Source organism: Tinamus guttatus, unplaced genomic scaffold (assembly GCF_059628265.1).
Source record: "Tinamus guttatus ecotype Peru unplaced genomic scaffold, ASM5962826v1 Tinamus_guttatus_pri_ptg000308l, whole genome shotgun sequence".
Classification (NCBI taxonomy): domain Eukaryota; kingdom Metazoa; phylum Chordata; class Aves; order Tinamiformes; family Tinamidae; genus Tinamus; species Tinamus guttatus.
The window spans coordinates 36,386-59,029 of record NW_028288842.1 but is presented as its reverse complement, the minus strand read 5'-3'; the positions used below and the strand labels follow the sequence as shown (position 1 = coordinate 59,029).

The following is a 22,644-nucleotide window of genomic DNA, read 5'->3' as shown; positions in this document are numbered from 1 at the left end:
CACGTCTATTGGATATAGTGGTTTTTCCTTGCACCAGTTTGCATGACAGTGTCCCGCTCTTTTTGTTTGCATGTATAATCCAAAGATCTGCTGCAGAGGAAAGATCATCCAGCAGCAGAACACTACACATAGTTTCAGGGATTTCTGTTTATTTTGGTACTTTATAATAGGATTTTTATGGGTCAAGAAGCAGGCCACTTTGAAGCGTTAAAGCTCACCTCCAATTTGAAATCATAGTAAATGTCTCTGTCTCCAACACAGCCTTCCTCCTGTGCATATGGAAGAAGCACTTTCCAATCTGGCAGAGGCACTGCAAGGATGAATACATTCAAGACTGGGACGTGCTCCCAACTGTGCAAGATACAGGTGTGAGGTTTTGTGCAACAATATTGGAAAGATTTGGGAGGCAAAAGAACATAGAATGTGTGTATTTCCTGCTTTAGCCAAAAAAAAAAAAAAAGGCGACATGATCATATTAACCCTTTGCTCCCAGAAAAAGCAACTCTTAATGCCTTAATCTGAAGTGCCACCAGCCCTCATGGAAATTGCTGGGCAGAGTTCGTATCCCAGGCTTAAGATAACTAAATGCCAGTGGAGCCATACAAAGAAGTACCTTGCTAACATAAGACTTGTTTCCAAGTGAAAGCAACATCCAAAATAAAAGCTGTGAATCTCTTCTGGAATTCAAATGACCCAACAAAATAGTTTTAAGTCTTTGTCCTTAAAAGCCCTTAAAATAAGTAAATAAATAAAAGCAGCCTCAGATAAGTGAAAGAAAGAGACATCAGTGCCAGCAGGCAGACTACAAAGTTTTAGCAAACCTGGAAAGGGCGACGCTCATCGGATGGCCAGGAGAGGCGAGGGGAGTGTTCCCAACGTCTCCTGCCATCACGCACTGGAACTTGAGCCGCACCACAGCAATGCCGATGGCAAGAGTTACTTAACTCCATCCACCGCTTATCTGGTGTCACCTCTACACTCACACCCGTGCAGGTTTATATGGCAGCTGTGACACGCAGACAGTGATTTCTCCCTGTACCCAATGCAACAGAAACAACTGGGAAATAAAAATGAAGCAGAATGAAAATACAATCTTCCTTGCCAGGCTCAGCTCCTCCAGGACCTCCAGGATGCTACTGCTGCTGAAGGGAGGTGTTTGCTTACTGGTTTAGCTTGTTTTGCTCCACTGCAGAGCGAGACAAGCCCTGGTGTTGGCCAAAGGAGAGCGGCAAAATTGCGCGGCCGGGAGGCTGCTCTTAGCGGCACCTGACTTGGTTCGGTGGTAGCACCAGATTGCACACCGAGGCTTTCCCCGTCTGCGGCTACCGACCTTAGCCCCAAGATAAAGCCTGAGGGGGCACACAGTCACTAGAGCCACTGCCTAATGGACACAGGCAATGCCACAGAGCCAGCGGAAATCCTGGGAGGGGGAAAACACGGGTCAGCAGCAGCTGCTGCAGCAGAGCCCTTCATTCCTCACCAGGGCTTGGGCTCCCGACCTTCCGCATGTTCAGCCAAAAGGCTGGAACATCAACCAGACACGCAGGTTTCTCAGGACAGCAGACCTCCTCCCAAGCCTTTGATTGCAAAGGCTGCCCCTGTTCTTCACTGGCACTAACCAAGAAACCGAGAGCAAAACCAGAGCTGCGAGTGTTAAACCCCACCTGAGGTCTCAACACATCAGCCCTTCTGCTAGTGAAGGACAGGGTTGCTCCGAAGGTGGGGGATGCCCCACTGCATTCACTGCAACACCCAGTCCAGAACATGCCGTCTGTCTGTCACTGTTAAAAACAACATCAAAAAAGACATCTGATGAACAGCCTCTGTCTGTAAATACTGAATATTCCCCTCGAGTCCTCTCCATGGCAAACAGGCGCTGTTCAAGGTGTTATGGACTTCGTGCTTGCTCTCATTAGGTTACCACCTATCTCTTTAGTCTTGCAGTTCCCAGCTAGAAGTCTAATTTTAGTTTTCATATTATTTTAACGTTACCATTAACAATCCACAGAACAACAGATCGAGGCCAACATCAATAAAATCACAACAATGCATTTCAAAAACAAATGACTCTAAACCACCTTTCACAATGTATTCTTATACCAGAGAAAAAGTACTTACTCCTATAAAGCAACTTCTGTCCAAACACAGGCACCTTGCTCCAGCAACTTCTCCCCCTACGATTTATCCTTTCGTTCTCATTCACAAGCAATAGGTTGCAAACCTGCTTCGCTCATAAACGTGCTACGGAAACTTTAATTTTATGTGTTTCAGTTAAAAAAACACACACACACACACACCCAAGTGCTTCCTTTGCACTCTCCAGCATGTTGCTTCTACTTCACGTAGAGGTTTCACACGAGGTCTCGCCGCCATGCAAAGCGTCTCCGAGGGATGAGATGCACCCCTGCCATTTCCCCTGCTATTACTAAGAAAAACCAACCCCATAAGCACTACGGTTACAATGTATTAAACACGACAAAATATTTATTATGCTTTTACATCCCCCGCTGGGACGCCCACCTCTCAGCCAGGGCTGCTGCTCCGTTCTCGGTCTCCATCCCGCCGCCCCAGAGCTCCGGCCTGATCCCTGCTCCAGCTCTGACGCCTTTTGGGGACATGTCTGCCCGGGAGCACCACAGCCCGTGTCACCCTCTGCTGCCACCAGAGCTGCCGCGTCCCGGCACCCTCGGCCACGGCGGCCTCGGGGGCCACCTGCACGCCGGCTGCTTCCCTCCCGACGCTGCCATGGGCACGGGGGGGAAGCGGGAAGGACGGGAGCCCACAGGGCTCCGGGAGGGCTTCCCGCGCGCCCCGGGGCGGGCGACGCCGGACTCGGCCCCGCCGGACCCCGCGCCCGGGACCCCGCGCCCCGCTCACCTCGGCCCGGCCCGGCCGCGGCTCCCTCCGCGCGCTCCGGCCCCGCGGCGCCGCGGCCCCTCCCGCCGGGGCCGCCCCCAGGCGCAGCCGAGCGGCGCCGCCCGTGGCGGCGGGGAGGGAAGGGGCGCCCCGCGGTCCGCGGTTTTCCTCTCCTTATTTTATTTTATTTTATTTTATTTTATTTTATTTTATTTTATTTTATTTTATTTTATTATTTTATTTTAAAATTTTCATTTCTTTTTCTTTTTCTTTTTTTTTTACATTTCATTATTTTATTTTTGTACTTCATTTCATTTTTTAATTTTCTGTCTTATTTCATAGCTTGCTTTAATTTCTCACCCACTCCCCACCTCCCCGCTGCCCCGGCAGTTTTGCTCTTACTCGCCCCCACATAGGCAAGCTTTGCTGGGGAAACCCAATTCGGGCTTTCCGCCTCCTCGGCACTCCCACCTGCTGCCACCACTGTCCCGCTGTGGGTCCGGGCAGTGGGGCAGGGGCGGCAGGAGCCAGGGATGTGTCTGTAAAGCACGGGTGGTTACAGAGCCACAGCTGGAAGGGGATGATGAGCCATGGCGGGAGCTGGAGAAAGAGAATAGTTTTGGTTTATTTATTTATTTATGGACTGCCGTGGAAAAGCAGAAGTTCTAGCTCTGAATCCTGGCAGGGGATTGTCTCGCTGGCCCTCGGGAGCGTACATGAGGTCGCGCAGTAGTTGGGAACCAGGAGGGGCATCCCATGTGGCATAAGGCTGCCCGGGAGCATGCCCCTAGGTCACGTAACCTGAAACCTTTTTTTATTTTTTTTCCTCCAGAAATAACTTGTTTTTCTCTAAGCGCAGAATGAGCATCCCACAGAGCAGGACTCCACGGACACTCGTCCTCCCTCAGTCGGGGCCCTGGGGCAGCTGATCCTCCAGGCCGCTTCCCTGCTCAGCTCCCAGGCGCCACTTGGGCTGAGCTGCACGGGGCAGCGCCGGCCGCGGCATCACTCCTGGACGCGGCCTGAGGTCGAGGTTGGCCCTGGATTCAGCACGCAGGAGGGCAGATGGCTGGAAGGGAGAGCTGGAGAGTTTTGCTCCAAGTGCTCCACGGCCTGGCCTTGCTGCTAGCGACGCGCTCGCTGCCCACAGCAGAGACAGGAGGCACGGGGGCTGTGGGCGCTCAGTGAGGCCCCTGCGTGGACAGGGCGATGCCGAAGGCGCGAGGAGGAGTCACGGCCGCCCGTCGGGTGCTGCTGCCGCCACGGGCCGGTGCTTTGGGGCAGGGAGGCGACAGGGCGCGGCGGGCGCCTGATAAGATGGCGGCACCCGCTGAGGCAGGCCGGGGTGGAGGGAGGGAGAGCCTGGAGCTGGAAGGGCCCAGCTGGGAATAACAACGCTTTTCTGGGAATAACCAATTCTTGGCCTCGGCACCAGGGTTTTGGCCCCCTGTGGATTTCTTCAGGGGGATGTTTGGTGTAAGGCCTGCCCCTCGCTGGGACGACGGCCGTGGGCAGCTTGTCCTGGGGATGGAGGCATCTGCTCTCCTTCCTGCAGCTTTTCAGATTCTGCCTTCAGCTTCCCTCCCAACGTCTCATTTTGCCTCGCTTTTAAGCAAATCAGGAGAATTCCTCCTTTCTTTGGAAAATCAAAACAAACCTCTTTAATTATCCGGCCCCGAAGCTCACCTAGTCTTTGCTTACGATGGGAGCCCTCCTGCAGGAACGGGACCCCAAAAGCGTCGGCCCTTTTCTGGACTCTGGTGTCAATGGGGTTGCGCCCCTCCATCAGCTGAAATGCAGCTGAAACCGGAGCATATCCCCCCCCGCCCCAGGCAGATTTTCTTGATGTAGTTCCTGCGAAAGAAGAAAAACAAATAAATAAATAAATAAATAAAATGAACGGTTTTGCTAGCCTTGAAATGAAGTCACCAAACCCTTTTGGAAATGAAGTTGGCAGACATGGATAAATCCTTTTAAGCAGCATTAGCTCAGGGTCGTTAGGATGATACTGTATTTATTGATCGAAGAGGGAGACACTCCGATAAATTTTGCGGATTGAGACAGCCATGGCTGTGAGGAACGTGTTCAGAAAGCAGATGAAAAATGAAAACGTGGTAAGAAGGGAGCATGATAGTTTCAATGCGTAAGCAGAAGGTCCCCTAGGACGGCCTGAAACAAAAACAAGGCAAATGTATTAAATACATATCTACATATAAAAAACAGGGCAAACATGTCTCTGCTTCAGCTTCGTACCTGGTGAAGCTCACTGAAGGCTGGACTAAAGAGGAGCCACCTCAACACGTTTATATGTTGCTGCAGGGGAGCTGCAATTGCTCAGCTACTTGGAAATCACCAGCCTTTTCCCTCCTGGCAGGAGTCAGGAATTACAAAAGGTTCCCCTGCGCCAAGATTTAACACAGTGAGGATAGTCCTAAACACAACTGGCAACTGTCTTCCTAGACTCATCGTAGACAAAGGGATTTTCTTACAAGTCCTTGCTTACTCCTCTGCTAAACGGGGTCTTTGATTTGGGTTATTACACTTAAAATGTAAATTACTCTTCACTCCGAAACTATTTGGAAGGAGAGTGCACTTAGACATATACATATAGGTGGCTACTTTTCACTGCAAGCAGAAGGTCCATGTCCAAAAACCTGCCTGATTCCGAACCGTTTTTCGGCTGCTCTCCTAAAGTCCTGATGCACCTTCCAGAAAGAGGACAGGCTAATTCGCGTGCCGAGAGGAGCGCAGGGAGCAGTGGCGTGTGTGTGGCAGAGGGCTGCGGCTGCCCTGGGCCTGCTCCAAGCGCTCTCCTGCTCCGCGCTTCCCGGCAGAGCTCCCTCCCTGCTGATCCCCAGCGCAGAGCTCCAGCCGCCCCTCTGTGAGCCCGGCGCCTCTGTGCTCCTCCGCACACGGGTAATATTTGCCTTTGCCTCTCTCCCCATTTGCTTAAGCCATTCCGGGCTGATAAGGCAGGTGTGCTGGTGTGAAAACCAGAGGGGGTGCTTTCCTCGGGCGAGCGCAGCCAACACGGCACTCCTTCGCCATGGCCCCATTGCTTGAACGGAGGCAGCGGCGAGGGGAGCCTCGGCCACCACTGTCCATCCTGACCCTTATTTTGAGTGGCCGTCTCACTTCCTGGCTGTTGTGCTGGCAGGTGCTTATATATATGTATATGTGTATAAAACAAGCTCCTCCCTGCTTCCTGGCACCACCAGTGCAATGAGCTGCACGGGGCTTTGCAGCTCACCTTACTTCAGCATGGTCTGCTGGTGCCAGGCTGCTTGGCTCTTCCAAGGCTTCGAAAGGCTGCGCAGCAGTTTGAGCTGTGACATTAGCTGTCACAGGCCTCTCTTGAACTGCTCTTAATCTTTCTTCAAGTTTATTTTTTTAAAAAATCCATGTTTAAGAGCAATAGCGCTTTGCTTTTCCTCTTAATATCTCTCCATAGCCTTCAGGAAAAAAAAAGCAGGCTGGCAGTAAGGGCCTGTCCTAGTGCCAGAGGTCTTCAGCAAGCCCAAAAGCAAGCCCAAAGCTGCGGGCTACGAAGCCAGGGCCAGCAGTGGGCAGACAGCAGCGCCAGGGCTGCACGGCGCCGCTGGCTCCCAGTGCTGAGCTGCTGCCGGGTGCTTTCCCAACGCCTCCGCTTGCTTTTTCATCTCTCTGTTTACACAGTGTGGCAGCTGTTCTGCAATATGGGCATTTCAAGGAGCTTGACTTGGGCTGGGGCCGTGGGACGTTTGCAGAAAGAGGACCCCAAACCCTCTTGCTGTTGTGCTGCAAAAGCAAAAGGAGCAGCATGAAAAGGCTTTAAAGTTGCTTTGCAACGCGACGTGTGGGCTTAGAGATTGCATTTTCTTCCCTTTTCTAACAGTGCTGGGGGATCGCCTTACCAGCGAATGTAAGACCATCTGGAAAATGTCATCTGACGCATTATTTCCTCTGCCAGAGAGCTATTTATAGATAAAATAAATCACGTCGTCATGATTGAAACCAATAAGGAAAGGTCCCATGGGAAGCGAGCGCCTCTCCTCCCCCAGCTTTTCCGTGTACGTGCCCTGTACCCGGCTCCCGTCTCGGGGCAGGAGGGAGCCCAGCGGGCAGTGCCAGGCGGCTGCTGCTCCGGGGAGGCGACCGCGCTCGGCCCAGCCTGGAAGCGGCTGTGGAAGGTGTTTACGTGCCCCGTCCCCGTCGGGTAAGGCCGCCGCTGGTGCCGCCTGACACCCCAGGGCCCAGCAAGATGCCTCGAGGCCGCCGCCAGCGCCGAGCAGCAACCAGCAAAGCGAGGGTAAGGCTTGGGAGACGGCGTCTTCCAGCCACCTGGTGCGTGGCAGAAGGCACTAAACCAGCAAGCCCATCTCGGAGCCCCACCGTGATCCTTCACGGTGTGAAACCTTCACCCTGGAGCAGTCAGGGTGGCTGCACAAGCGGATCTGAAAGCAGCAGCAGCAGCCTGGTCCGAAGGCGAAGGGGATGTCCCCTCGCCAGCCAGCACCACCGCACATGTCGCCGTCAGTGGTGGCTGCGCTTCTAATCCCGACCTAGTGCCGGCCTTCTTTTTTTGGATGAAATCTATGGTAACCCCACGGAAATACGTATTTTAGTGTCACCCTAAAATAGGATTGCTAAAAAGAGCTAGTAAGGGCTCATAATCACAGCTAGTAAGGGCTGCGACTGCATTTCAGCTGACGGCGAATCATGTGTGTATGTGATGGGAACCAGGAGGCTTGGTGCTCACTGTCCTTCCAACAAGCCACTTGGATACAAAAAAACAGGGGTTTTCCACTCGAAGTTGCTCCACTCGAGCAGAGAGAACATCTTGAAACGCCGCCCAGAGCAAAGCTGCCCTCCCGGTGCCGGGACTTTGCTGCAAGCGCAGCCTTCGCTCCAGCTCTGCACATTTCAGACACTACATAAGCTGTCTTCAAGGGAATTTCTCACTAATGGTCAAAGCCTTCCCCTCTGCAGAGCATTTTGAAGCTCTGAGCGTTTAAACACAACAGACCCAACACAACCCGGCGCCTGGGAAGGACCCTGCTTCGCCTGCAGACCAGCTCTCATGACAGCATCTCCAGAAATTTATTCAGGGAAAAATAAATACTCACTTCAGATAAGCAGAAATGTTTACACATCCCAATCCCCCAAAGTGTTTTGAGCCCTTGATTATTAAAACCCATCATAACAGTTCTCCGTTTGCATTACTACCTGATGCGGCTCCAAGGTGTGATGGTCATGGCAGCAAAATCAAAAGCGTTTGACATTTGATTTTTGGGGTGGTTTTAGGTTTCAGCAGCCTCTGTGTGACATGAGGATTACCAAGCATGTGTTTTATCATATATTTTCTTTCCGTTAAAGGTTTATCTCACCACTTGGGTAAGCACAGGAAAGCACGTGACAACACAGTTGCCAATCTCGGTACAAAGCCTCAGGGGACGCAAACAGGAGTAGGAGGGAAACGCCACCTTTTTTGAGAAAAAGGCTGATTTTACTCACTCACCTCCATGCCCGTGTACTCGTAAGCTCCCACCAGGGCAAAATAACCAAAACGGAGTTGCTTTTTTAAGGGCATCTTTTGCAGCTCATCCCCACAGACAGCACATCTGCATTCTTTCAAACAGCAAAACCCAAATAAAGTCTTATCTAGTCAGGGGACAACAATATTTCTTGCCAGGTGCAGGCAGTGTCCTCCCAAATTTCTTTCGGCAGATGCCAGCCTTTGCAGCAAGTTGGCCACTGTGTCAAGCAAAGCCTCAGTGATGGCACATCCAAACCTTCCCAGGGCAAAAAGTTCTGGCTTTTTATTCTTCTCCGCTCTCCAGTTGAACTGACAAACTTTCTGGCACTTAGAATATGGGAAAAAAAGGGTTACAAAAAGATTAGCTATAGGGCTGCTGAGGCATTTTGGGCACCTTTCTGCTGCTCCTGGGAAGCGAGCTGCAACCGGCACCTCTCATGGAGCAGGGATTAAATCCCTCCTCATCTCCAGCATGGCGGGGTAGCAGGACTGAGTAATTTGGGGAAATAGGCAGTTACTTTCCCTGTGCAGGTAGCAAAGGATAGGAAAAAGGGAATAAAAAGGGGGAAAAACAAGCTGGAAGCAGCTTTTGCCAAAGCAGAATATAGATCTGATGGCAATAAAGCTTTCCATGCATTTCAGAGTGGTCATGGGGAAATGAAAGGAGAGAAACAGAAAAAAACTAGATTTCTTCCGGGCATTTTTAATCCACCATTTCATTTTTCCATTAAGTGCACTTAGACTGCCCTTCCACCACAGCGACTCATGCTGAACCAAGTGCTCAGTTTGACCCAAACCATTTTGCCCTGCCTTATGGTTTTCCTCTGCTATTTTTTAATTGCTTTTTTGTCCCCTCTGATATTTTTTAATTGCTTCGAGTCAGAACAAAACTTTTCCCCTCTAATTTTTCCAAGGTTAATTAAAAAGGAAATTATCTGCATGGCTCCATCTAGACTGCCCGGTGCCCTGCGAAATGGAGCCGCCGCTCTCCACAAGGGCCTACGCTCACTGATATTTATCAGTCTTTCCAGCAGAGCCTGGACGCTGCCCCAAGGCCGCGCGCGCCGGGATGCCCCTTGCCGGATGCGCTACGCTGCACGGCAGCCGTGTGGGGAGGGCCGGGCGCCGGGGGAGCTGAGGGGTTCGGCGCTGCGGGAGAAGCTCCCCGCGGGGAGCCTTTCCCGAGGCTTTTGCGGCGAGGCCGCTCTGGAGACGCGGCTGATTGAGCGTAATGAAGAGCTGCGCCGGCACCGCTGCGGGCAGCCGCTCGGCTCGGCCGGGAAAAGCGCATCGAAAACGTGAATCTTCCCGGTGGATCTCGTGCGAGGAGGTCCTGACGGCGTCGCTCAGGGCACTGCCAAGGGCGCCGGGTCAGCGAAGCATCGCGCAAGAGACCTTCATACACCCCAAAGTGGCTTCTACGGTCCAAGCAAACTATCGCGCCTTTCCATCGAGTATTTCCCCATGCTCCATCCCGGCCAAGCAAGTGGCTTGGCGTTCATTTGAGACGTGAGTAGATTAAAACACACAGCTAAGGAGCACCTCATGGGAAACGGGTGTGCACGTCCACATATTTTAAGCCACTTTCCCCCCGTTGCATTGATAAGTAGCCTTATAAACCATGGCACAAAAGAAATATCCTAGTTATTTACATGCTCTTGGACAGGTGATGTGTTCATCAGAGCAGACTGGGTTCACGCAGTGATTTTCATGAATTAACACCACTAATATATTTAACGCCTTCTACGCATCAAACCCTAAAGCAATAAAACGAGAGGAGTTATAGCCCATTTTGCAGGCTTGGTGTAAACAGATTTGTAAGGCTTTAGCATCTGTGCCACAGAGAATTTTGGAAAATTTCACTATTAAATAATTTCATTGTTGTTTTCAGTTACTGAAAACAAGCAGCAGCAAATATGGGTGAGGAAATATCCTCAGTCTAGCCAGTCACCAGAAAGACAGGGCCGATCGCCTCTGCTTGTCCAAACTTCTGAGGTCTCTGAAGCATCCTCGCAGCGTGCAGGAGCTCCCAGCACTGCTTATCCTGCTAACTGCATTAATCATGAATTATTATGACACCGAGTAATTTTGATATAAACAGGAAAGAACCATCAGACAACCAGGAGACATTACGCGTACATTATGTATGACCAGAAAGCCACGTGGAAATCGGTAACAATCTGTGTGAGGAGAAAGGAGAAAAAGAGAACGGGTGTCGCTCCTTTGCTGAGGAAACCTTGTTTCTGAGCAAGCTGTTGGGCTAGCAGTCCTCAGTGCCACGAAGCACAGCACCACCGGCCTCGCCGTACACATTTTGTTCCTGTAATCAGCAACCACATCCATGTCATAAATACAGGTATAAACCCTGTTTCCTATCAGCCTGTAGCATCCTCTTTCCTCATGCACTCCAGGAGATCCACCTCTCTTGGTGTGGTAGCCAGAAACCAGCCAAGACAGACCAAGACTTCTTAAATGGCAACCAAATGGCAAAGATGCAGATATCACTATCTTCAAAGCCAAGAACGCACTCTTAGAGACAGCCAAAGGGAACAGAAAGGTCAGAATAACCACACAAAATGCAAAGCAACAGACGAGGAAACTGTGTTGCAGGGCTTCAGCACAGAGCAGTGAGTCATGCCGAAGGTGGGAGAAGCTTCCCGGGGTGCTGCCGTGGTTTCCTTCCCTCCTGTCTCTCTCACAGCCAGCAGGTTGTGGAGGAAGGTGCCCTCTCAGAAGCCCGCAGGCTGGAGGCAGAACTGTGCCTGTGGAGCTTGCAAAGGCATGTAGAAAGTCCCCACCTCCTCGCTGAGCACCATGAGGCTGCCCAGGCACCTTCACCAGGGCTGAGCTTCTCTGTTTTTGCATCTTCTTGGGAAGAAAGCAAGCATCATGCAAAGGGAAGCAAAAGTCTCACAAAAATTAGAGCTCCCCAAGCACCCTGAGATCCTATTGCTTTCTTTAAGAGACCATGTGGGCTAGATTGCCTTCTGAGGCTTTAAAACCCCAAAGTTTTCATTAAAATTGAGAGCCTCTAAACTGGACGTGACATTCTCCAAAAGCTGCAGCTGGTCCTGCAGAAAGAAAGGCAGTGCTGTTACTCGTCTTCAAAGCTGTGAGCACCATGGGAGGATAGCTGAAACCATTCTGCTTCATCCCTTCACTCTTAATGGGAGCAGAAACCCAGGCAAATGTTGCATAAAAAATTAAGCAGAAGGATTGAACTGCAGCTAAGAGCAGGACGAGAGCCATGTTAAGACTCCCTGCAGCTAAAGCAATGTTGAAAGACTATGGAGTGGCTCAGCCCCCTCTTGTAGTCTAAAAGTCCTTCTAAGCCTTAAGTCTTATTTGGCATCAAAAGTGTTTCAGTCCAAGCAGAGCAGAAGGACAGTGTTGAGCATCTTCCCTTTTGTGAAGGGAAGCAAGAAAAAACACATAGTAATGATACTGCTTCCTTCACCGTTTACTCAGACAAGAACAGCCCAAGTCTGTCAAATTAATGATGGTTCTGGTATTGTAACAATTCCCATTAAATGTTCTTCTAAATCTGCCAATTTAAGCAACAAAAATAAAGTACTAGAAAAGTATTAAATAATCCTCCTTCTCCTCCTATAAATGTAATGTCTTTATAGGACAGCAGCATCAAAAGAGGAAAGCTTAACTTAGATGCTTCACAGCAGCTGCTGCCACCACTCAGTGTCAGCTTCGAAAATGGTAATAAAGGGGGATTAGGAAAACTGAAACAAAATGCAACTGGTAATTTATACTAACTTTCACTCACAAACTTTTTAGAAAAAGAGACGCAATACATGGCTTTATCACAGAATGGTTGAGGCTGGAAGGGCCCTCTAGGGATCATCTAGTCCAACCCCCCTGCTCCAGCAGGGACACCTGGAGCACGTGGCAGAGGGTGGCATCCAGGTGGGTTTTGAAGATCTCCAGAGAAGGAGACTCCACAACCTCTCTGGGCAGCCTGTTCCAGGGCTCTGTCACCCTCACACGAAAGAAGTTCTTCCCCACATGGAGGTGGAACTTGCTGTGTTTCAACTGGTAGCCATCATCCCTTGTCCTGTCACTGGCCACCACTGAGAAGAATTTGGCTCCATCCTCCCTACATTTGCCCCAGAGGTACTTACACATATTGATCAGATCTCCTCTCAGTCTTCTCCAGACTAAACAGGCCCAGCTTGCTTAGTCTTTCCTCATACGATAGATGCTCCAGTCCCTTAATCATCTTCGTGGCTCTCCACTGGACCCTCTCCAGAAGCTCCATGTCCCTCTTGTACTGTGGAGCCCAGAACTGCATCCAATACTCCAGATGCGGCCTCACCAGAGCTGAGCAGAGGGGCAGGATCCCCTCCCTCCACCTGCTGGCAACGCTCCTCCTCATGCAGGCCGGGACCCCACTGGCCTTCTTGGCCATGAGGGCACATTGCTGCCTCATGGTTAACTTGTTGTCAACCAGGGCTCCCAAATCCCTCTCTGCAGAGCTGCTTTCCAGGAGGTCAACCCCTAATCTGTCCTGGTGCTTAGGGTTATTCCTCCCCAGCTGCAGGACCCTGCACTTGTCCTTGTTGACCTCATGAGGTTCCTCTCTGCCCAACTCTCCAGCCTGTCCAGGTCTCTCTGCACAGACCTCTGGAGCATTGGCCACTCCTCCCAGTTTGGTATTGTCCACAAACTTGCTGAGGGTGCCCTCTATGCCCTCATCCAAGTCACTGATGAACAAATTGAAGAGCACCGGGCCTAGTATTGGCCCCTGGCCACAGGCACCACTGGCCATAGGCCTCCAACTAGACTCGGCCACATTTGTCACCACCCTCTGGGCTCTGCCAACCAGCCCGTTCTCAATCCAGAGATCACCTCCTCTAAACCTGAAAGATTGGTAGCAACACCAGAACTGCCTGCCCCTCTGATCAGAGGCTGGTAAATGTGTTTAAACTACAGTTAGAAGAGGGGAAAAAAAAAAAAAAAAAGAGAGAGAAAGGAAGCGGATCCCCAAGAAAGTAAGCGTGCAAACCTAAGTTTAAGCAAAGGTCATATTTTTAACTGCCCTTGATCCTGTCCCATTAAATCCTGTAGGATCAGGACGATGAAGGCCTGGTGGTGCCATCTGAAATTCCAGGAGACTAGAGGAGCCGCCGCCGGTGCGTAAGGGGTCAGGAGCTATTCGCCCAACCATTTCATCAAGGGAAGGTATCGGTGGTGCACAGGCTGCCATGCAGAACCTGCAGCAACAAGTGAGGGCACAAAACCAGTATTTTCTTTTATGGTGAACTGGATAATATTTTTATAAATACTGAATTGCTCTTCACCCTTAAGGGAACCTTGTGGGATAATCCCCAGATTGCAGCAAAGGGAAAAAAAGTTTATACATTTATTAGAGAACTGCACATGCTTTATGGCATTTAAAGTAACTCTGTAGTTCTTACTTTGTACCAAAAATACCCAGTTTTCACACTTTTCCATCTGTGAGCGTTTCATTATTACACTGCTGCAGAAAAAAATATTATTTCTATGGAGGCGATCTCAAACACTGCTATATATAAGAAACCACTAAGCCCTACCTTTTCCTTTCTAGGAATAACAGCAGAGCATCAGTTTATTTTTTTTCTACAAAGAGATATCAGCACTATATTTTCCTGCCTTAAATTAAGCAATCACATTCATATTCAAGTGTCTTAATATGCAGCCAGGTTAGCAAAGCAGCTGTTCTTTTGCAAGTCGCTGGATATGGCCAGTACAGAGCAACGCTGAAAATCAGATTATTAGACACAATGTATTTAATAAGACTGTAGACTTAACAGAAAGAGTAGTCTAAAAGTTGAGAAACTCTAGCTGTTACTAGAGAAAACCAAATGCTGGCCCTTACCAATAAAATTTTCTTGTTTAGCTAAATTAGGATACCTTCTCTATCGCTAGCAAGGGAAAAAAAGCAAGTCTTTTATACCAAAGTCCCCATATTAAGCAGAACAAATGCCTATATTGTACTGCTCTCAAAAAGGGAAGTGAGTCCCCATATTAAGCAGAACAAATGCCTATATTGTACTGCTCTCAAAAAGGGAACTGTCATTTTTGGCTTAATAAACACAAAAGCCAGAGCACAAAGTTTCAAGAAGTGAGAGGGAAAAAAAAAAAAAAAAGATAAAAAAGGCTACCCTAAATTAACTGTGTTTCAACCACAGTATTTCAGTACAGTAGCTTATTTGCCTACCCACCATGTTTTGCCTTTTTTAAACCACTATAGCAGTTTAATAAGAAAGCTAGTTTCACTAATTATAATTAAAGGCTGATTCAAGATCATCGTATAGACAGAACACAAATGGCTGCATTTAGAGAGCTAGAGACTGGCATCCTGCACATAAAAAATTTAATTAAAAAATCAGTTTATACCAATTGTTTTTATTAGGTACCAGCAGTATACAAATTTGAATTAAGAAATAAAGTTACAGAACAGAATTAGATGAAGTTCATTTTTGCTTGTGGGGTTTAAGGGTTGCAATCATTTTTTATACAAGATTTTTTATACAGTCCCAGTATATTTCCTCATTCAATAATTCATCAAAAAAAAACTGTGATTGTTCTAAAAATTCTTAACAAATAATTAACTAGCTACTCTGTTAGGCCCTTTGTATATATATTTTTTCATTTTGTACACAATACAGATCATTTAAATGCACTTAAGGATTCTATATTGCCATTTTTTATAACGTTCAAAATTAGGAATAAATAGATTGTTCCCATGATAAAATTAAATCCATTATTTAATATACCAGGTGTCTTGTCTCCTCTGTACTTACATCTAAGCATAACATTTTGTAGTAGAAATATCATTTTAAAGCAGTATTTCTCCATCATTTTAATGCACATCAATTAATAAACCACAAGAACTTCTACTTTCCAATAAGCACAGGTTTAACTCAATTCTATGTTTTGCTACAGTCCACTAAATACCATCTCAGCATATGCTTAATTTAAATTTTCTTCTCCACAGCTCATAGGACAATCAGAAGACAAGCTACAGGTGCAACTGCAGAGAGGTTTCTGTCAGGAAGTCTTATTTCAGCGTGCATGTCCACCTTTCTGCTCCCTCTCTCACAACAAACAGCAATAAAATAAGACTTCTGACAGATAACATTAAGGCCACTAACGGAAGTACAACACTGTAAAGAAAAAGGCATATATGATGTATCAAGTTACTACACAATTTCTGCTCTGTAGAGACGAAATAGCAATAAGGAGCTGAGTCAGAAAGTCGCATGAAAAAAAAAATCCTGGAGCAATTAAAAGCATCTACAGTGTTAAGGCAACCTTCATTTGAATCAGCACTGTGATCTGGTATATCTCAAGAGAAATTCGTCTTTAGTGTACTTAGGTTGATGTCCAAAAGCTTATGAACCATATCGATCCTAGAGAAGAAGAAAAAAGTTATGCAGTTATGGCTATGTTTATCATTGAAAGAAATCAGCTTAGCTACTTTTGCTAAAGAAATAAGTTAATTCTTAAAGCCTCTGAAAAAAATGTGTTCTATGAACTGGAGTTTACAGTTAAACACCAAGATAACTAGCCCTGTTTTCAAAATCATTCAACAGCTCCCACTTAACTCATGCAGGAAACAAAGTACATGGGTAACAGAGCAAGTCTTACGCGGTTGAGACTGGATGCATTATTTTCAGGGGTTAAATGCACAAAAATGCACAAAAACATTCTCAGAGGAGGGGGGTTACTGTCAAGTGAATTCAACAGACAACACAAGAGTTCAACTATTACTACTTTAATAATAAGGTAACAGCAAATAACTTCCATGATGGAATTTGTGTTCCTATTTTAAGAAAAGCAAAAAACTGTGCAAGGGAGAAGACAAAAAAGTTGAGGAAGGTTAGCCAGCTATCAGAAAATTATTTTTAAAAAGATAAAGATCTGCTGCCTATCACAAGAAACTTAGGAAGCTTCCTTCTTTTCTCCTTAGGTATAATCCAACAGCAGGATTTAGGATACTAAATCACTACAAGGAGATTTAATTGAGGTTTCTTATAACATAATACTTTCACTAACCTGTATAGATGTCATGACTCCATTAGCAAGTACAGAAAGTTTTCCAGCCACTGATTTCACTCCTTGTTTAAACTGAGCCATATCAGGAGCTGAAGGCAAGACATTTGTAATATTGTAGCTTCCTGAAGGGGAAACACAAGTGCATACAGTAAAAATATGCAATTTTCTGTTAAAAGCAGCCTTTTCCCTCCCCCCTAAGTATTATATACTAGGATGAACACTACAGTACATCAGTACAAAACCCGCCAGGCATAAAACTTCAAATTTCATAAACGCACCTTGCTTTTAAATTTTTCATTTGTTCATATTTGCACCCAGCCTATCATCTTCTATGCTTTGAATTCCCAGCTGAGTGATTTATTCTGCAACTATGACCAGCTGCCACGTTATTTGTTCTGTACTCTCAACAGTTGCATAGTCACCATAACTGTTTTTAAAGAATTATCATGCTTGATTTTAAAGATGAATATCTCAGTCATGACTAAAATGTATCCTCCATGTGTACACACACAGGTATCCTTGCTATACATACACATATATTTTGCCTTACTATACCTGAGATTTGGAAAAGTCTATGGGAAATATAGTTAAGGTCATGTACGCACTATGCTTTCAAATTCCAAAACACAGCTGGCGTTTCACCCTTCCTCAAAGCGTACATAAAGAGGTTGTATCAGTACTTGTTACTCCTACTCAATATGAGAAGTACAGACCTAAAGATAAAAGGAATCAAAGATGCTTCAAAATTAACTGTTGGATAAATATTAGCCGGCTAACACGAGATTACAATCATGCACTCATTAGCAAAAAACGAGGAAGAATAAAAAAAAAGAATTCCTGGCATGCCTTAATACTGTAAAGTATTTGCAAATAATTGAAACTAGGTACCCGATACCGCAAACACATGGAAATACTGTAGACACAAATGGCAGGAAAAGAGCACGGCAAGATCCTGGATACAACCAGGCTTCCTGCTTCTTCAGCATGCCAAGAACTGCAGCCCTGCTCCGGTCACGTACCCAACTGATGGTCAGGACCGGTTCTCCCACCCTTCCCCGGGATGGGATACGCACCCTGCAGCTCCGCTTTTTACAGAAAATTAAAGGCGACCTTGCTAATGGGCTGGGAGGGACATCACTGCAACTAAGCCCATTTATTTAGGCAAATGTCTGGCTTAACGGGGCAAGATGCACAGTCATTTTTGATAAGTTTCCAACTCTATTCCTTAAAGCCTGCTAATGGCTCTTCCTATAATCCATGGGCACCCTTGTTACCTGTTATTTAGCAAAATGAACATTATTGTATTAATTTTTAAAAATCAGCATCACTGAGAGGCTTTCTGCAATTTTTTACATTAAAGCCAGAATAACAGAAATAAAAACCCTAGCTATAAATAATCTGAGCAAAGCTCTAATCAGAGCTAATTAATTTTCTCATGTTTTTCTAATTACAGATTCTTGTCTGGAAAAAATCTCATAAATGAGATGGCACAACAATTCTTTCCTTTGCAATTTCCTTCAAAACTAGCTTCTACGAGGCCATCATCTGATATCTTCACATGCAACAAGTCTGAAATCATGATGAGTCAAGGGGTTTCCTTGCAGCCCCTCATGGTTCACCTTTTAGGCAAAAGGACATGCTGGCAAAGACCCCATAATTACAGAAGTATTCCTGTTGCCAGCTTCAAGTCTCCTGCTTTTTTACTTTTTTTACTTTTTTAAAAAAATTCTTAATCTATGGTATTTATGGTGGCCTTAGCATTTATTTTACATGACAAGTCACGAAGTGCAAACAAATTTGTCAAAGCAGGGTCACTGTCAAAAAACAGACTTCGGGGAAGGGAGGGAGGAGGGCAGAGAGCGGGAGGAACGGAACAGAAAAGGAATATTCTATCCATTTAATATAATATGAACTTAAAAATATATATTTTCTAGTTTATTTTTCCTCACAACTATTTTAGTGCAATAAGACTGAGAAAATATAGTATACTCAGGTTAATCTTCATAGCCTAACTTAAATTTACTGTGGACTAACTAACCCAGAAATTTAGGAAGACTTTTTCATTCCATTATTATGAACTTTTTTATTCCACATACCTAAGAACTCTTCCAAGTGGTCAGAAATGAATGCCTGCATGTGCAAAATTCACATACACATATGTAAAAACTACACAATTACCTGAAACTACTTATTCATGATACAGGGAGAATTCCAACACACACACATGTAAATGTGTACATAGAAAAAGCATACTCCTTTTTTTAGTATGTTTGTGGACACACATGTAAATAATCCTCACTCATCATATTCTGAGTAAATAATCATAATCTCATACATTACTTAAAATCTTAGAGGTTACAAAGAAGAGTGAGGCTAAAGAGTGACACTAAAGAGTGATAAAATTATCATTATCTCATATCTTACTGAAAAGCTTAGAGGGTACAAAAAAATGATGCTAATTTGCTTCGGAATCCCCCAAGCTTCTTAAATATTACATTGCATTGCAAATATTCTTAAAAATGACTAGAGCAAGCAATTCATTTTTTAGGCTTCATCCCCTCCTTTCCCTTGTTCATTTCTTTGCAGTTTGATTGATGAAATCCCCCCAGAAAAAAAATAAAAAAGTTGAGGTAAAAGATAATGAAAGTTATTTCTCTACTAGTGAGTATACTGGCATGAAAATTTGAATGCAGGGGAGAGTAATGAGTGAGGGGAAAGAGCGAGGGGAAAGAGTGAGGGGAAAGAACGATAAAATTATCATAGATTAGATTAATGAAAAACTCATAAATTAATGAAAAACTTAAGAGGTTACAAAGAAATGCTGTTAATTTGCTTACGTCTCCCATTTTTAAACACTACATCACTTTACAAATATTCTTTTAACTAACTACAGCCAGCAAGTCCTTTTTGATGCATCATTCCCCCCTTCCATCTTGATTTTTTTTTCACAGTTTGATTGACTAAAAAAAAAAAAAGACGTTTAGGTAACTAGCAACAAAAGTTATTTCTTTACTAGGGAGTTTACCTGCCTTAAAATATGCAAGCGGGAGTATAAAGACAAGGAAAAAGAGTGAGCGGAAAGAGCAAGGAGAAAGAGTGATAGAATTATCATCATCTCATAGATTAAGGAAAATCTTAGAGGTTAAAAGAAATGCTGCTCAATGGCTTGCACCTCCCCAAAACTTTTTATATATTACATCACGTCGCAAATATTTTTTAAACTGACTAAAGTCAGCAGTTCATTTTTTATGTCTCATCCTCTCCTTTTCCTTGGCAATTTCTTTGCACTTTGACTGACTAAAAGAAAAAATTAAATACATATAGGTAAGTGATACCAAAAGTTATTTCTCTACAAGTGAGTATACGTACATCAAAATTTGCATGCAGGGGAGAGTAATGAGTATGGGCAAAGAGTTCCGGGAAAGAGTGATAAAATTATCACTACCTCATAGATTACAGAAAGATTTTAGGTTACAAAGAAATGCCACTATTTTGCTTACACCTCCTGCAAAATTTTTAAATATTACACCACGTTGAAAACATTCTTTCAACTAAATGAAGAGAGCAAATCTTTTATTATGCATCATTGCCTCCTTTCCCTTCATTTCTTTACAATTTGACACACTAAAAAAAAAAAATTAAAACGTTTAGGCAACTGGTAAAAAAAAAAAGTTATTTCACTATTAGGGAAGAAACCTGCATCAAAATTTGCATGCAGAGGAGGCTAAAGAGTGCGAGTAAGGAGTCGGAGTAAAGAGTGACGGTACAGAGCAAGAGTATAGTGAGGGTACAGAGTTCTCACTCTTCAAGCAAGGGCAAAGAACAAAAGTAAAGTGACGGCAAAGTGGTAAAGTGAGGGTAACGATCAGGAGTGAAGTGAGAATAAACAGCATTTGTATATTGAGGGCAAAGGGTGAGAGTAAAGCGAGGGTAAAACGGTGAGAATAAAGCAAGGATAAAAGGGTGAGAGTAAAGCAATGGTAAAAGGGCGAAAGGAAAGCGAGGGTAAAGGGTGAGCGTAAAGCGAGAGTAAAGGGTGAGTAAAGCGAGGGCAAAGGGTGAGTAAAGCGAGGGCAAAGGGTGAGTAAAGCGAGGGCAAAGGGTGAGTAAAGCGAGGGCAAAGGGTGAGCGTGAAGCGAGGGCAAAAGGGTGAGCGTGAAGCGAGGGCAAAAGGGTGAGCGTGAAGCGAGGGCAAAAGGGTGAGCGTGAAGCGAGGGCAAAAGGGTGAGCGTGAAGCGAGGGCAAAAGGGTGAGCGTGAAGCGAGGGCAAAAGGGTGAGCGTGAAGCGAGGGCAAAAGGGTGAGCGTGAAGCGAGGGTAAAGGGTGAGAGGAAAGCCAGGGTAAAAGGGTGAATAAGGCGAGGGTAAACGGTGAGAGTAAACCAAGGGTTAAAGGGCAAGAGTAAAGCGAGGGTAAAGGGCGAGAGTAAAGCGAGGGTAAGGAGCAAAGGCAAAGCAAGCCTAAAGCGCAGGAGTTAAGTGAGGGGAAAGCACAGGGAAAGAGCAGGAGGAAAGCATGGGGAAAGAGTGAGAGTAAACTAAGAGTAAATAATCAGAGTAAAATGAGGGTAAAGAACAGGAGTTAAGTGAGGGTAAACTATGAGGGTAAAGGGTAAACAACGAGAATAAACTGAGGTAAAGATCGAGGGTAAAGTGAGGATAGGGAGTAGAAACAAAAGGAGGGTAAAGTGCAGGAGTAGAGTGAGAGTAAAGGACGGGTGTAAAGTGAAAGTTAAAAGTGAGTGTAAAGCAAGGTTAAATAGCAGGAGTAAAGTGAGGGTAGAGAGTGAGAGAAAACTGAGGTTAAAAAGCAGGAGTAAAGAGAGAGTAAAGAGTGAGAGTAAATAGTGAGGAGAGAGTGATAAAATTCTCAAAACGTCATAGATTCCTGAAAATCTTAGAGGTTATAAAGAAATGCCCGTTATTTTTCTTACGCCTCTGCAAAACTTTTTATATATTACATCATGTTGCAATATTCTTTCAACTGACTCAAAACAGCACTTCATTTTTTATGCCTCATTCTCTCCTTTCCCTTATTCATTTCTTTACAGTTTCATTGATGATTTGAGAAAGTAAAAAATATTTAGGTAAGTGGTAACAAAAATTATTTCTCTACTAGTGAGTATACTTGCATCAAAATTTGCATGTAGAGGAGGGGGTAAGAGGTGGGGAAAGGGTCATAAAATTATCATAATCTCTACTGAAAACGTTAGTGTTTACAAAGAAATGCCTTTAATTTGCTTATGTCTCCTGAAAGCTTTTTATTTATTACATGTCATTGCAAATATTCTTTCAACTGAGTGAAGTCAGCAATGCAATTTTTAGGCCTCATCCCCCCTTTCCATGCCTTTTTTGTTGTTGTTTTTTTAACAATTTGACTGACATAACGAAAAAATAAAAAACACTCAGGTAACTGATAATTTTTCTGATTCCTTTCTTTCCTTCAGGTAGATATGCAATCTTACAGTGAATCTATCATTTGCAGCTAATCCATCATATAAAGATCAGTTCAAAATATGCTACCTAACTGAACCTAAAAAATAAATTAAAAAAAGAAAATGACACCTGTCATGCTCATTTGAACTATTAACAATATTAATGCTTTTTGCACTTAGCATGTGTTTTGCAAAACAGGGTGATACTATTTTACTGATATTGGATCTAGAAGCAGAGACACATGGAGGCAATGTATATGCCACAGCCTGCTATAGTTCCCTCCCTCTCCAATACCTGCTGGCTGTTTCTTCTGATCTTCAAACAAGTCAGCTGAACTTATGGAGGAGCTTCCAGAAAGTCTCTCTAGTCGAGCCCTAGCTTCATACTAGGAAAGAATTGAGAAGAAGAAACATCTTAAGAGTATACTCCTATCTTTTGGGTTCATGTCAGATAATTCAATAATACGGTTACAGATTCAGTTTTAGAACGTACAAATCCAGCTCAAGGCCACAATTCCCCAAGCTATTACCATCTGACAGATTTCACGTGACTTGTACAGTGCAAGGCTATCATTTCAACTATTTCCAGACTGTTCAGAGTGACAACAGTGGCCTATTTACTGTTATCTTCTCTAAAAAAATGGAAAATATTGACTAGGCAGAAGGGAACGAACTATGCAACCATCAAAAAAAGAAATCTGAAATGCATTTGTTGGGTGAGATAAGGAAAATATGCTGCAGTTAGCATCATATTAACCTTCCTGATCACATGATGCTTTTAACTTCT

General features: G+C 45.2%; 1 protein-coding gene across 2 annotated transcripts in view; it reads right to left on the bottom strand.

The window, feature by feature from the left end:
* Positions 1 to 14,936: 14,936 nt before the first annotated feature.
* ARFGAP3 (ARF GTPase activating protein 3) overlaps positions 14,937 to 22,644 on the bottom strand; it is a 36,633-nt gene continuing 28,925 nt past the window's right edge. For both annotated transcript variants that reach the window (XM_088528338.1, XM_088528339.1), the window contains exons 14-16: positions 22,153 to 22,243; positions 16,424 to 16,545; positions 14,937 to 15,777 (exon numbers count right to left, since the gene is read on the bottom strand). In XM_088528338.1, coding sequence (XP_088384464.1) covers positions 15,760 to 15,777; positions 16,424 to 16,545; positions 22,153 to 22,243 — 231 coding nt within the window. In that variant the 3' untranslated portion in view covers positions 14,937 to 15,759. The remainder of the gene's footprint in view (positions 15,778 to 16,423; positions 16,546 to 22,152; positions 22,244 to 22,644) is intronic.